The sequence below is a fragment of the Poecile atricapillus genome, chromosome 4 (assembly GCF_030490865.1).
Source record: "Poecile atricapillus isolate bPoeAtr1 chromosome 4, bPoeAtr1.hap1, whole genome shotgun sequence".
Taxonomy (NCBI): Eukaryota; Metazoa; Chordata; class Aves; order Passeriformes; family Paridae; genus Poecile; species Poecile atricapillus.
The window spans coordinates 47,712,360-47,726,356 of NC_081252.1; the positions used below are offsets into that span (position 1 = coordinate 47,712,360).

The window sequence follows — 13,997 nt, forward strand, 5'->3', positions numbered from 1 at the left end:
ATTCTAAGGGAGCAAAGTAGCTTGATGTTGTTTGGCTACAAGAGACTAACCACTGATGATTAGGCTTTTTTTGAATCCAAAAAGGACTGGACAACTAGCTTAAACTATCCTGCCCTAGAAATTACTGTTAATTCATGTTAATTCATGTGTTGATACCACTGGAACTATTCACAGTTTATAAAAAAATCCTCAAGAGTGATAAACAAATAGATGTACATTTGCTACTTGAAATTTTGAATTCAGCTTTGCAAGGTGGTACAGGACAATGTAATTTTACTGTATGAAATTCCTTTGTATTCAGGTCATCTCAGAAATCATGCAATAAAGCACTTGAAAAAATGAAAATTAACATTAAAAAAATCAGGGGTAATACTTAAAGGTGATGCAGTATGGAGCTCTTTAAATAAAGAAGTATTCTTATTTAGTTCCTGAATAATGGATTTCACACCACATTAGCAAAACTTTATAATGAATTAAGTACAGAATTGAATTTATCAATAGAAATTACCAACTATTAAAATATTTTTCATTTACTGAAATTATTTGGAAATAAAAAATATCCCAAGAAAGGCTAAGATACATGTTGTGAAATAATTAAATATTTTATAAGATACAGAAACATTCAGACATTGTATAGAGTTTGGAGGCAGCTGATCTGGAACTTCTTTATCATTTCTCTACAAACATGGCAAAAGCTGCAAAAATCAAAATCCTGCTCCATTTTGGGGTTTTTTGCATCAGTATTACATGACTTTGCACACATAAATGTAAAGTCAGAACTGCATTTCCCTCAAACCCACCTTAATATAGTCATTAGTATAATTTATTCTTAACACTCTGTCTCTTAAAAAAACCTTCGTACATATTTATGCTCTGATTGTTTCTAAATGTACACATGACTTTAAATGCATATCATTTGAAATAAACTGAATTTGTGCCCTGTTACACAAGGAATAAGTTGAACTGGACTCTTCCAACATGTGTTGATTGGCTTAAGGCAAGATTAAACAAAATATTTTGTATTATTACAACCATGCAGGTTACAACATATATAAACTTCTATAGTCTATATAGCCTATAAGTTATAAAGCCTTTATTGTTTGTAGAAAAAAATCTTTAATTTTTAAAGTATAATCTTCAGTCACTAATAACCATTTTTTACACAATGCATTCTAATATAATATTTCAACTGGAAGTAAAAATGTTTATTAAATGCACTATTTAAACTTTTTTAAGTAATTATTTTAAAAAGACATATTAATCTTTCTCCCCAAATATTTTAAATCACACATTTCACCAAAAGGTGTTTAAAATATATGGGTAACTTCAAAGTTTTTCAATCCTCCTAATCTGCATTTTTAGCTTCAATCAATAGATAAATATCAAAGATAAGCATGTCAGTATTTAATATTCATTCTCAAGGGATGCCTTCTTCCTTGACTTCTCAATTTCAGAGCAGATCTTAAACTGTTCTCCAACTTTCACTCTTCATAGCCAACTAATAAAATATAAAACAGTCTCTTCTCTTTTCCCTGAAGAACTTCCAGACTAAATATTACTCGAGCTAAAGAATATTGCATTACATAAAAGCAATTAAAAAGCTCTTTTACTAAATATTTTTTTTTTTCCCTAAGGAGAAAATAAAGGAAATCTTTAAATGAAAATGTTACTTACAATGTGTTTAAGTGCAAAAAATTGCCCAAAAAATTGCTTAGGAAAAAAATTGCACATATATATATATATATTATATAATGCAATCTATAAACAAAGACTATACTAGAAAATACTAGAAGTGGTTATTAGTAGAGTCTGTCTTCACTGATGTCACAGCAACTGCTTTGTTTTTAACCAGCAGGAAATTGTATACAAAACAGGGGTACACATCTACATTCAGAAAATAATTTATCTTGTATTATTTGACAAATTGACATGTAGTTCTAAAAATTAACAATGCTTTAATATATTCAACATTTACCTGCTGAAAAACATCTGCCCCTTCGTCATAATCCACTATTGTGAAAAACAGTTTGTTTGAAAAAGCAGATGAATAGCGCCATGAATTAGCCAGCACTTGATATTCCTCATTAGCTTGCCTGTAAAAAACAGAAACAAATGTATATCCATATGCCATCCACTTGCAAAAAATATCCTATAATCAGCTGCAATGGTTAGATGAATAACATTTGCAGTATCATTCTCAATATCTATACTATCAATTAAAAGTTTCAGTTTGTTATGCAACTTTTTGCTTCAAACTTATCTCCAAAATTAGAAAGGTGTTAAACTATACAAGAGAAATCCCAAGATGATATTAACAAAAAGGATTGTTTTCCATATTTAAAAGTCTCAGTAAACAGGACTGGTCTGAGTGGCAAGTATCAAATAAATCTGCTCACAGATCCATGCAAGGATATGGTTATGTGGCCCTTGAGTGTGCTATCAGGATATACTTGCCAGAAACAGCTACGTATAAGGAATTCTGAAACTAGGGGACAAATAGCACACAACTATGAAATGTATGTTCCTAAAACAGCAGTCATAGAAGGAGAGCCAAAGAAATAGCTAAATACTAAGGGAAATGACCCTAACTGAATAAAAAGTAGGCTTGTAAGCAGTATAATAAACTCCAGACTATTTCTCTAAAAGTAGTTTTAAATGTGGTCATTTTGTACAATATATAATCTTTTCCATCAGCACTAGAAGGTGATTTTCTACTAAATATCCTCCAAATAAAGTAACAAAAAACCAAAACCAAAAAGCAACCAAACAAAAAACCCACCAAAAAACACAAAGACAATGCAAACCAAAACAAACAACTTTTCCCTGACTTCACTAAGAGGAAGGGAAAGACGAAGGGAACTCCAGAAGAATAACACTAGAGACATCCTCTACACATACAGAGCCATAAAACCACACGTTACTCCACAGAACAATTCTATACCAACAAAAATTCACGGGAAAAAAAACAACAAAATGAAGGAATGCTTGCAGTACTTTCTGATTTAGACACACTCCTTTGTTAATTTCCATATTACTGTTTATTCACACCCACTGTAGAGTCCAAACCAGGGCTTTACCACTTGACAACTCATCTTTGCATATGGTAAGATACAGAAGTAGTATAAATAAATGTGTTCTGCAGCTTTTCTCAAAACAGTGTTTCCAGAAAAACAGTTCTGTGTTTCATGGTGTAGAAGACTATTTAAAAGTTGTAAACGCAAAAATCTGTTTGCTGCAAGAGAAACTCTGCACTAAACATATATGAGAGAGAAAAGAAGGGGAAGAACATTACAGAATCACGGATATTGTAAGACCTTCCCCATTTCTCCATAACTGAGATCAACCTTAGACATGAAATATATTACATACAAACTCTGGCACAGTTGTGTAGTATTAAGAAATCTACCATGCATGAAAAAAAGTATGATAAAACACCAAGACTTAAAATGAAAATTGATGATCTCTTACTCCTATAAAGAATTAAATAACATGAAGCACAATAAAACTCAATTTTCACCCTTATTATCTGACTTGGTAAAATTTGCTACTAAACACCCTAAATCAGTGGGCAGTTTGCAATTAAAAAAAAGAACCAATTTAGTCATTAGATTAGCTACTTCTAAAATCAGATATTATCACTAAACAGATATAACATATTCATTGTCATCCTGAAGAGGGCAGTCAGACAACATCAAAGGAACGCTGTAAAACCTTAAGCAGTATCTGTAGTGCACTAAGCAGCATCTGTAGTGCACTCTTCTGTTAAACCTGCTATATTTAAGCTGAATCATTTTTATTATAAGATCAAGATGAGAATCAATTCATCATGATGCCGCCATTCTTCTTTATCTACCTTTCACTTGTGATGAAATAGTATTTCTGGTAAGTTCAGATAATCCACTTATGGCCCCACTATTTGAGAGGACTCTTGTTTCCATTGATCTCTATGTATTTTGCATCTTTAAACTATTTTGAATTAATGGGCAACATTTAAAGTATTATTTTGCAAAAGGCTGCATTTTTTTAACAGACTCAAAGCACAATTTCATTCTCACACTGAAAATAGCAAACCATTCTATGATGGATCCTCAAAGAAGCTCTTGAAGGGTGTGGAGAAGAGTGAAACAAGGAGCAGCAGGAATACAGAGTTAAAGGATTACCACACATACAGAACTGAAGATCATCCTACACACCACTATATAATTTCCAATTGCTAAATTTCTGATAGAATAACATTAGTAACTTTTTGTAGCACTAGTTCACTCCTTTTCAGACACAGTAACAGTAAAAAACATAAGCACTTGACTGAAAAAAATCAGTCTTCAATTATCAATTATCAACTTGACAATATCAACTGTCAAGTTTTTATCTACCCATCTCTATAATTAGTTCATACCTGTTCTATCAGCCTCTTCATAGGAAGTAATGTTATTTATGCAAAATTACTAAAATAATTATGTGAAAATCTATAAAGGCATAAAAGCAAAGAACTACACTTGGTCTGAACTCAACAAAATATAATGTTAGCACTACTCGTTTGCTTGACATGATTTTTTGATAGATGGAGAAGATTTGGATGTTATTGCTGCTACAGTCACCTCTTTAGAATTTCATCATAATAGCAACACAGCAGCTAGCAACAACAGTAATATTGACCAGCTGCCAGAAAATAGTGGCCAGATCAAAAAGGAATGCTACTATTAGATTTACTCAGAAAATTCAATATACTGGAAAGTAAGCTGCTAAGCAAATGCTCTACAGAAATTCTTCCATTACAAAAGAGTTGCTCATGAAATATTGAAAGTTGCATTTAAAAAGATTAATTATGTGTGTGCCTATAGCAGTTAATCAGATTTGTATAACTTCAGCTATATTTAATGAGATTAATTTTATTCTATTGGTCTGACACTATAGTAAGGAAAACACAAACTGAATATTAGGAAAAGAATAAAAGAGTGGAATTATTTGAGGAAAAAAAGCAATAAAGCATTATTTTCTGGTACACTGCATACAATACTGACAAATGTACAGCTGTCACAGAATGTACTACCAGGTTACTTACTCATTCTTATCCAACTGCTTAAAGTAAACTGTGATTAGTGTTGCAACTTACTTCCAGTACAATTTTGACTTTTATTTGGAACGGTGTTCCCCAAAACTAAAGGAACGGGAGTAGTAAATGCATATTTTGACATCTCAGTGTCAAGAAGACAATAAATTCAGAATGCTTACTTTATTTTGTTAAGGATGACTTATAAAGTCTAGATGAAAAGTACTGAAAAATCTACAAATATGTCCAGAAAATTCACTAAATGCAACAGAGAGTACAAACACTCATTGAAAACCACACAGGTTTTGCAATCTAGGTATCTATAAAAGGGGAAAGCAAGCTAAAATCCATGCTATTCTATTTTCACCATCCCATGAAATTTTCAATATTCTGTGGATGAAAAGAAGCTATGAGATCCTCGTCTGCAGAAGTTGTAAAGTAAAAGAATAAAAAAAATGTGATCTCAGGAAGAATAAGGAGTGCCTTATGATCCAAGTGTAAAATTACTGCCATGTTAAGCAGGACTCATCAATACTTCTATCAAGGTCCTGAAGCACACAGGAAAAGCAGTTGCAGAATTTTCAACAGCTCATTCCAAATTTCCTATTCCTTCATTGAACAAAAGTTCAAATGGTAATTCCCTCTCACTACATTTAAGAGACCTGTCAACGATTTTCACACTATCTGCTCTTTATCAGCCAGTAAAAAATTGAAAGGCATTGGATCCGGTTTCTTCTTTCTGATGATGCTCCTTGACTGTCAAAATTCTTTTTGCTATTGACCTAGTCTTGCACCAGCTACTTGAAAACATCTCCTGAGATTTTTTTTTGAAGTAGGGAAACCAACAAAATTCTCCTTTTTCAGAATTAAAAAACCTCCTCTTGGAGATCTCATTGATAGGATTAATAGAAGTGTCTGGAATCTCTTCTCATGTATTTTGCCATTTCCTTCCACATACAGAGTCAACAGAAGACACATTCACAGCCCTTTACAAAACAACATACTACAACATTAAGCTCAAAACTCAAAAATGCAAACTGTATGTTGAATTATAAATTACCATATATATAATCCTGCAAGAAGGAAGAGCTTCAGAAAGAGTTAACTTCGAGCTCATTCTGCGGCATGCTTTCTGCAGTAACTACAAGCTTGTTCCAAAAGATGTTATTAATAATTTCTAACAGGGTTCAGTCTTGTCACTCAAATTAAACCAAAGCAGTCTTTAGAAAACATGTGCTATGCCTGAAAAATGGACCCATCTCCCCGATGGCTTACATATATCTTTTCTATATATCTCACATATACATTTATATTCACACATGTATTTATACACACAAACAACTTCGGCTAATCAAAACAAAACTTCTGCTGCTTTTCAAAACACAATAGTCCTGTCAACATAGGGTTGAAGAAAACTACTACCCAAACTCCTCTGCATTACCAGACACTTCTATCTTTTTTGTTCGTAGATCTGCTTTGCACAGCCTTTGCAAAACTTCATTTTCCAATAATTCTCAAATTTTCCAATAAATTTCTAATTTTCCAATAAACTGAAAGCAGGTTTTTTATTTCCACTGTAAAATGCTAATAATCAACACAGTTTTCAGCTTGCAGCAAGTTTTTCTTCAGAAGTTGTTATCTGCAATTTTTATAGTCTTTCTCTGTTGCATTTCCCCATTTTTCTCCTGATCATTTATGATGGTAATTTTAGGCATCAATCTTGATTTGCAACGATTCAAACAGGCTGGGTTACCTCTTTAAAAACAACATTTGAGAATTCACAGGCATAAACAAGCACAGTAGAAATTTGCAGAACAAAATTTTGTTTGTTTCAAGTAGCTGTAAATTCACAGAAAGATGTAGATGTCTAATTGACATGTTTTGACTATTATCTTATAACAAACTAGTGGCACAGGTCAAAGTACAGAGCCCACCCACTGAAACTCGCCATCTTTAGCCTCTGACAGTGCTCTCATCTTTTTAAGGAACACTAAGAAAAAAAAAACAACACAAAATATGCATCTTTTTGTTGATGGGCTTCAGCTGTCGGGGAAAAGCTCAAGTGACCAGTCTCATTCCTCTAATCCAGATATCCTTTTCTAAATGAAAATACCCCAGCAATGAATTTTCAAAATGAATCAGACAAATTTTGGTAATAAACGAAACATCTCTTGTATACACCTGTATTGAAAGCAGAGATGGTTGCTTTTGCCAGTCAGATAAGAGAAGAGCTTAGAAAAAAACTAAAAGACTTCATATAATGTGTTTATGGAGTGGTCAGATGGTACAGCAACAAACAAAAAAGGAGTTAAATATAAGAATGAAAGATGCAAACTAGCAGTCAGCGTCAGCAGGCTTGAGCTAAAGCCTTTTTGCAGATGAAAATCAAAACACTAATAATCAAGTGAGGCAGGGGGGTCACTGAATTCTCTCTGGTAAAAAGGTGCTGATCACTTTAGAAAAATGTAGTGATAATAAAATGATGGAGCAGATTGTGAGATGCAAGAAGATGAAAGACACAGAAGCTGGCAGCAAATTTTCACTCAGAAATGCATTCAATTTGGTCCAGTAGTTACCATTTGCCTGTATGCAATTAAAAGTACAAGTTGAGAAACAGTCCCTCTCTGTGATGATATTCCTGTTGGAGTGAGTGTGTTTTTTTCTCCTTCTTACATACATAAGTAATTTTTTTCAGAAGTGTGACTGATGTGGGTAACAGAGAAACTATGTAGTTGAGTGAAGACCTAAGGACAAAGGCAAAAAGGAAGATAGTCTTACATCTGAGAAGTCACTTTTTAGAGTGAGATTATTTCTGATTGCTCATCCAAACTAATTCATCATCACAGGGCATCAAAGGGCCTTTTAGTATCTGCTTCCAGTGTGCTGTTGAAGAATAGACACACCAAGAACAGCACTAACACATAAATCAATTAAAACTAACTAAATTTAATTTCCTGGAACTAGAATGGTTTAATCAAACAAATTTCCAAACGTGTGGAAAAAATCCCATCCTGAACCATTAGAAACACATTCCACCCCCATTCGAGAGCACATTGAATATCTAATCAGTTATTCTTACTTCATTTCCCAATACCAGCTATGTCATATTGAACTTACATTACTGGGACAACAAGAAAACTGACATTTATGCTATTACTAATACAGTTGTGAAGGCATCAGATGACTTTCAAAACTCTTTTAGATGAGAAAATTGGAACTTGTTTGTCCATAAAGCTAGATTAAAGATTTTAATCCAAATTCTGCTTCAGAATAAAGACAAAATTTCTTTGAAAAAAATCTGGAAGCATGACTAGAGGTTCTACTAATACATATAAATAGCTGCTGGTTTTCAGAAGCCTTCATGTGTTAGGACTCGATTGATTCAGACAGGACTGACTGAAATAGTATTTCTTACATACAAAAGCTTTATCTAAATAGCTAGAGTCCCAAAGACTTCTTTGTATGCACCATTTTAACACTAAGCTGATATGACTTCCACACACTTTCACAAATCATGTGATTTGTGTGACTGATGTTGTAACATCCTCCTTGCCACACAGAGAAAATCCTCAGACTGTCTGAGACAAATTTGGTCAGCTTTCCACATATATCATAGAAAGATAAAATACAGAAGTGTCAAATCTAGACACCAGAGGGAAAAGACAAAACTTTTTGGGTTTTTTTTTAATAGTCTTGTGGTGCATAAACCAACCACACTCAATTTTTAGAGGGGAAAAATGTTCTCATTCTTGTGACAAAGTTACTCAAAGTCAAAAAATTTTATACTAGATGCTTTTTCATATTTGAAATTACTTTTTTTTTTTTTTTCTATGCAATTATTCCAAAAATATTTTCACAAGTAGCAGTTAACTGAAATCTTGGACAAGAGCATCTTCACAGAACATTACAGATTAAGTTAAAAAATCTATTTTTCCTTTAGGCAAAATGGCTAGTGAATAGCTAGCGATCAAGTAATGCATGTGTTTTAGTTCTAGATATCCTTTCAGTGCTCCTGCCCATTAATTAGCCATTGATTTGAAAATCAATTGTCGATTTTCCTGATAATGGTTTTATGTGCAGTATGATCAACGTCATTAAATTTCTTTTATTTCACATGAACAAGTGGATTGCAACTTCACATTTATTTGAACAAACCGAACTAAAAGTAGTATGCTGATTTTTCCTTCATTTTATGCCTAAAGATACTCAGTTGTTTCTGCACAAGATATCTAGTCTAGTCTTCCCCAAGACAAAGTTTCTAAGCTCTTTTTCAGTACAGTAAACAATATACAGTTGCAAGCAAAATTAACTTCCTTAATAACAGCAATGTTTATGTTGTTAAACATGCCCTACAAAAGACCTGTATGTAGAACAGAGAAAGAATTTGCCATGGCCATTATAATGACAAATACAAAGACCCTTATAAAGCTGAACTTGGTGCATCTCCTGTAGCTTTACCCACTGGGTGAATAAGGAATGATATAAAACAATATGGTGAACTTTCAACTCCTGTATCATATCCTGAACCTGAACTCTGGAAACATGAGAAGAAACAACAGCAAAGAAAGTTGCTGAACTAAAAATTAATATCACTTAAGAATGCTGGACAACATCTGTACCTAATCCTTCAGCTTCACAGTTCATATAAAGAGGGTGAAGTGGAAAAACAATTTATATACCCTCCCACAGAGCTGACCAACTGTCTTCAATGACAGAAAATTAATATATAAAAACCAAAAACCATATACAACTACAAATACCCAAGTTAAAGTTTCAGTTGTAAATGTCACATTCCAACACATCAGAAACCGAACACGCTGCTACATTTACCAGCTCTGTATGTAGTTTAAATACACATATTTAAAAACAAGAAATAGTATTACCTTATATACAGCCTATGTTTTTCTTTGTCCTACAAAATATTTTGCTGCCTATTTAAATAGTCTTTAGACCTCCCTGCTCAATAATCCCATTTATTGCTAAACACAGTAATTTCTAATGCATATTTTGGCTGAAGAAGGTTTTATTAGCATAGTTTCTGATTTAGTGAGGTAATTAAGTGCATGACTACCTTTCAGTGCCTTGGCCCTATTTCCCTATCATTAGTCATTTTTGGATTAACTTATTGCACTAGGAACTTGCACAGAGAGATCCTGAGCTTAGAAGACTACCAGAGGCACTCTTAATACATATTCAGAACGGAACTACCAGAACACATCAGATTACTGTGACAGACAGTATTCTACAATAACTGTGACCTCATGGAAAATGTGCTTGCATGTAAGAACTGTCCAACGCTGTGAAATCAGAGGGTTAGTCATATCTGCATGAGCACCTTGGGCATCTTTTAACTGCAGAAATCAGTGAAGTGTCATATTATTAAATGGTAATGAATCACTTTTGTCACAAAATGTCTTTGGAAAGATCATGGTTAACCAAAAATAAAATAAAGCTGATTTCTTAAAGAGAATGTCTTCCTCAGTTGTGTACATTTTATTTAACTGTAATTTAACAAAAAAACAAAACCTGGAAGAACTCTAAGAAGTGACATATAGTTTAAATGCAGTTGAAAAGATGCTGTAACAAGCACACAAGCCTGTTGTCTAGTGAGCATCTATCCCATGCAAAGAACAACCCTACTTGGCATATTGCACATTGATTCCAACATTCACTCGAAAACTGAGCTAAGGAAGATAAGAAAGGTCACCAAGGTAAAAATTACCTGCAAACAGAGCACTGCCGCTGTGGCTGGAGAGCAGTGAACATCACTATCACAGAGTAGTTACGAGGTGGAGCCTTCACAAATCTTCGGAATTTATCTCCATTCATGCGGATGACCGAACGCCTTGAGCTCCATTCCATCAGCTGTTCCACTTTCTCAGCCAAAAGATTCTGTAATTGAGGACAAGCATAAGGAATGTATAAGCTTAAAATTTAAGAGCTATTTACTTATATTCTGCCTTTGCACCCTCCAAACTCCTCTGGACTCAAGATGGAAGTTATACATAGCTGTATGTAGCAGCGTTTAGCTTATAGCACAGTTTAGTCTTTCATGTAGTAAATGAGATTTTGAGTACTTAAAAGAATAACTCAGTGTGGTCTTAGATAGAATTCATAAAATAAAATCAAACAGGCTGCTGCCAAAGGCAAAGGAGTAGAGCAAGGATCACTGCCTAAATAGAAGTTACCAGTACAGCAATCATTTAACTTCCATTTAAAAAACTGAAGTTTTAGAAAATGCAGCCTTATACTGTATTTATTCCATTTAGTAAAAATCACAGAAGGATATTGTCAGTCACTTGAGTACAAAGATGAAAGAAAAATGTACCTACAAAGAGAGATAAATAGTTACTATGTTTAGAATTTCTTACAAATGTATCATACTGAATTTAAATTCATGCAAGTTTTATATTTTTCTTACAGACAGGACTGCACTGTCATAAACTCATCTAGGTATATTCCATGATGAGATCAACATTTTAAGCTGATCTCAAGACTGAAAAGCACAAAATATTTTGACTGAACTACCACTGTATAAGAAAAATCTGTTTGTGTATTGTCTTTTGCTTCAAAGCATTCCATCACATGAATGATTTAAAAGCAAAATGAGACATACTAAAAAACAGCCCTCTTTATCTAACTATTCCTGTTAAAATCTATTCAGGGTTTTTGGGTTGTTTTTTGTTGTTGTTTTGGTGTCTTTTTGTTTTTGTTTTTTGTTAAATAAAGTAAGCCTGATTCCACACATGCTCAGCAGAAAGTGTTTAGCTTCCTAATTACCTAGGTTCAGGAAGCTTGTACTGACCATGCTCTAGGTGGACTGCTGCATACAGCATAACAGGATTATTGCATCTATCTTGGTTTAAGTCTTCAGCTGCCTGCTCACTGGGCCTGTGGAAGCTACCTATATCAAATAAAAACTAAAAAAAAAAGAGTGGAGAAAACTGGAACATTACAACTCAGAAGCTGAGTGCTGAGAGAAAGTGAGAAGGACAGAGAAGAGGGTAGAACAGGAACAGAAAGTGAGGAAGGCACACCAAACGAAGAGGAAACAAACTTCAGAAAACTTGAAGATGTGAGACCTCTTTTAAAACACACATAAATTAGTGAAAGGGTTTACAAATTGATCAGGCTCCACTGTGGAGGGGTGTGGAGAATAAGCTAGCTTAAAAAACATATTGAAATAGGGACACTCTCAGAAAAGGGAGCATGACGACAGCTAAGGCAAGGATAAAAGCCAAACACTGTGGAAGAACAACTGAGCAAGGAGACAAGGTGGCTTTTCTGAGAGTTTTTTTAAAAATTGAATTAAGTAGAAAAATTAGGTCATCTAGTAACATTTTGACAAACCAGTAATGCTTTGAATGAGAGTAGAGATAAATATATGAGGATAGGGAAGTTATGAACTGCAAGGATAAAAAAAAAAAACATGTATTTTGCCTGTCAGAACTCCCTCCTTCAAAATTATCAATGTGCCTTAGGGGCTGGTCCCCTTAGGCACAGGTCATCAGAAGGCTTGAGTCCAAAAAGAAGCTTTAATGAGTGTGGATCATGAACAGTTCTGAAATACCTGCATTTACCTGACCCTATAAAAAAAACCCTTTAGTTTTTTGTTCCTGTTCTCAGAATTTAGTTGGTATTTTTAATCATGAAAGTGAAGGAGAGATTAGAACTGTTTATCATGAGAATATCAACGATTCAATTAAAACTATAATTTTTCTTCTTCTAAAAGACATATGTTTCTGGTGGTTTTGCTTCAAGAAGATATTTTGTAAGTTCTTTTCTTTAAAAAGAATCATAAAGCAAATTACATAAAAATAAAGCCTACACATTTGTAAGACTTCCTTCCATTAGCAGTCCCAGGATTAAATCTTTGCTCATTTCAAAAGATTCACTTGTTTAGTATAAAGCACACCAGCCAGAAATGTACAATATAATCCAAGGAGCTAAAAAGGATGAAAACTAGTATATCCAAAAGCTTTAATAATTTAAGCCAAAAGAGACACCAAAGAGAACTAATAAAAAGACATAACTTTTATATTAACATAGGAATGATGCATAATATCCTACTTGGTACAGAAAAACAAATACTTTTCAGAATAGGCCTTACTAAAGAAAAGAAACTGATAAAATAGACTTAAGGGTATGAAAGCAAAAGCATGATCTTGACAGGAAAAAAAATAGGAGAGGGAAAAAGTCCATCTCTATTAGTGCTACCTAATTTTCTTCTATAAAATATAGTTATATGGAAGAATCTTACTTGGAGAAGCCCCAATTCTAATTTTATCTGGAAGCTAGTTGCCAATAAAAAAGCCTTGATTCCTTTAGATGCAGCCATGTGTAATGTCACCTTTACATAGCTCTTGTGCAATGTTCACTACAATGTTCTCAACCACTTTTATCACTTGTTTGGCTTTTCCTATATGCACAAGTAAAAAGCTAGTAACTGAACTACCTGTAAAAATGTGCACTACATTAGGTAAAATCAAGGTAATATTTCAGGAGCGTAGTCATTAAGTACAATGTATGTACTTGCTTCACTGCGTTCTGAAGAAATCTCTTCTTTTCAAATAGAAAGTTATTAAATAGACTGCAGGCAGTAGCTTGCATCATAAAACATTCTGCTACAGGCAACACTTCTCTTAGGTAACTTCAATTCAGTATCCTACCAATTTTTTTGTACACTTTATTTCAGAAGATTTCTTTTGCAGAGTAATTGATAGAAGAGACCTTGGGACTGACAGCTCTAGAATTCACAGTGCAGTTTTTCTGACTTGTAAGTCTTTTGAAAAAGATGAAGGTCTGATATCAGTTTTGCCATTTACAAAATATTTTCACAAGTTATGTTCCCGAGTAAGTTAGCAACCTTTTCCTCATTTCATTTAATAATGAAATCTAAGAAATAAATCTGAAAAACAGAAGTTTGTAATTTAGCCATGCATTTGAC

The 13,997-nt window shown here is 33.5% G+C and overlaps 1 protein-coding gene across 1 annotated transcript in view; it reads right to left on the bottom strand.

Moving 5' to 3' along the window:
• Positions 1-13,997, bottom strand: part of TUSC3 (tumor suppressor candidate 3) — a 111,025-nt gene that overhangs the window by 62,855 nt on the left and 34,173 nt on the right. Inside the window, exons 2-3 of the mRNA XM_058837938.1 lie at positions 10,773-10,942; positions 1,976-2,093 (exon numbers count right to left, since the gene is read on the bottom strand). Of these exons, the coding sequence (XP_058693921.1) occupies positions 1,976-2,093; positions 10,773-10,942 (288 nt within the window). The remainder of the gene's footprint in view (positions 1-1,975; positions 2,094-10,772; positions 10,943-13,997) is intronic.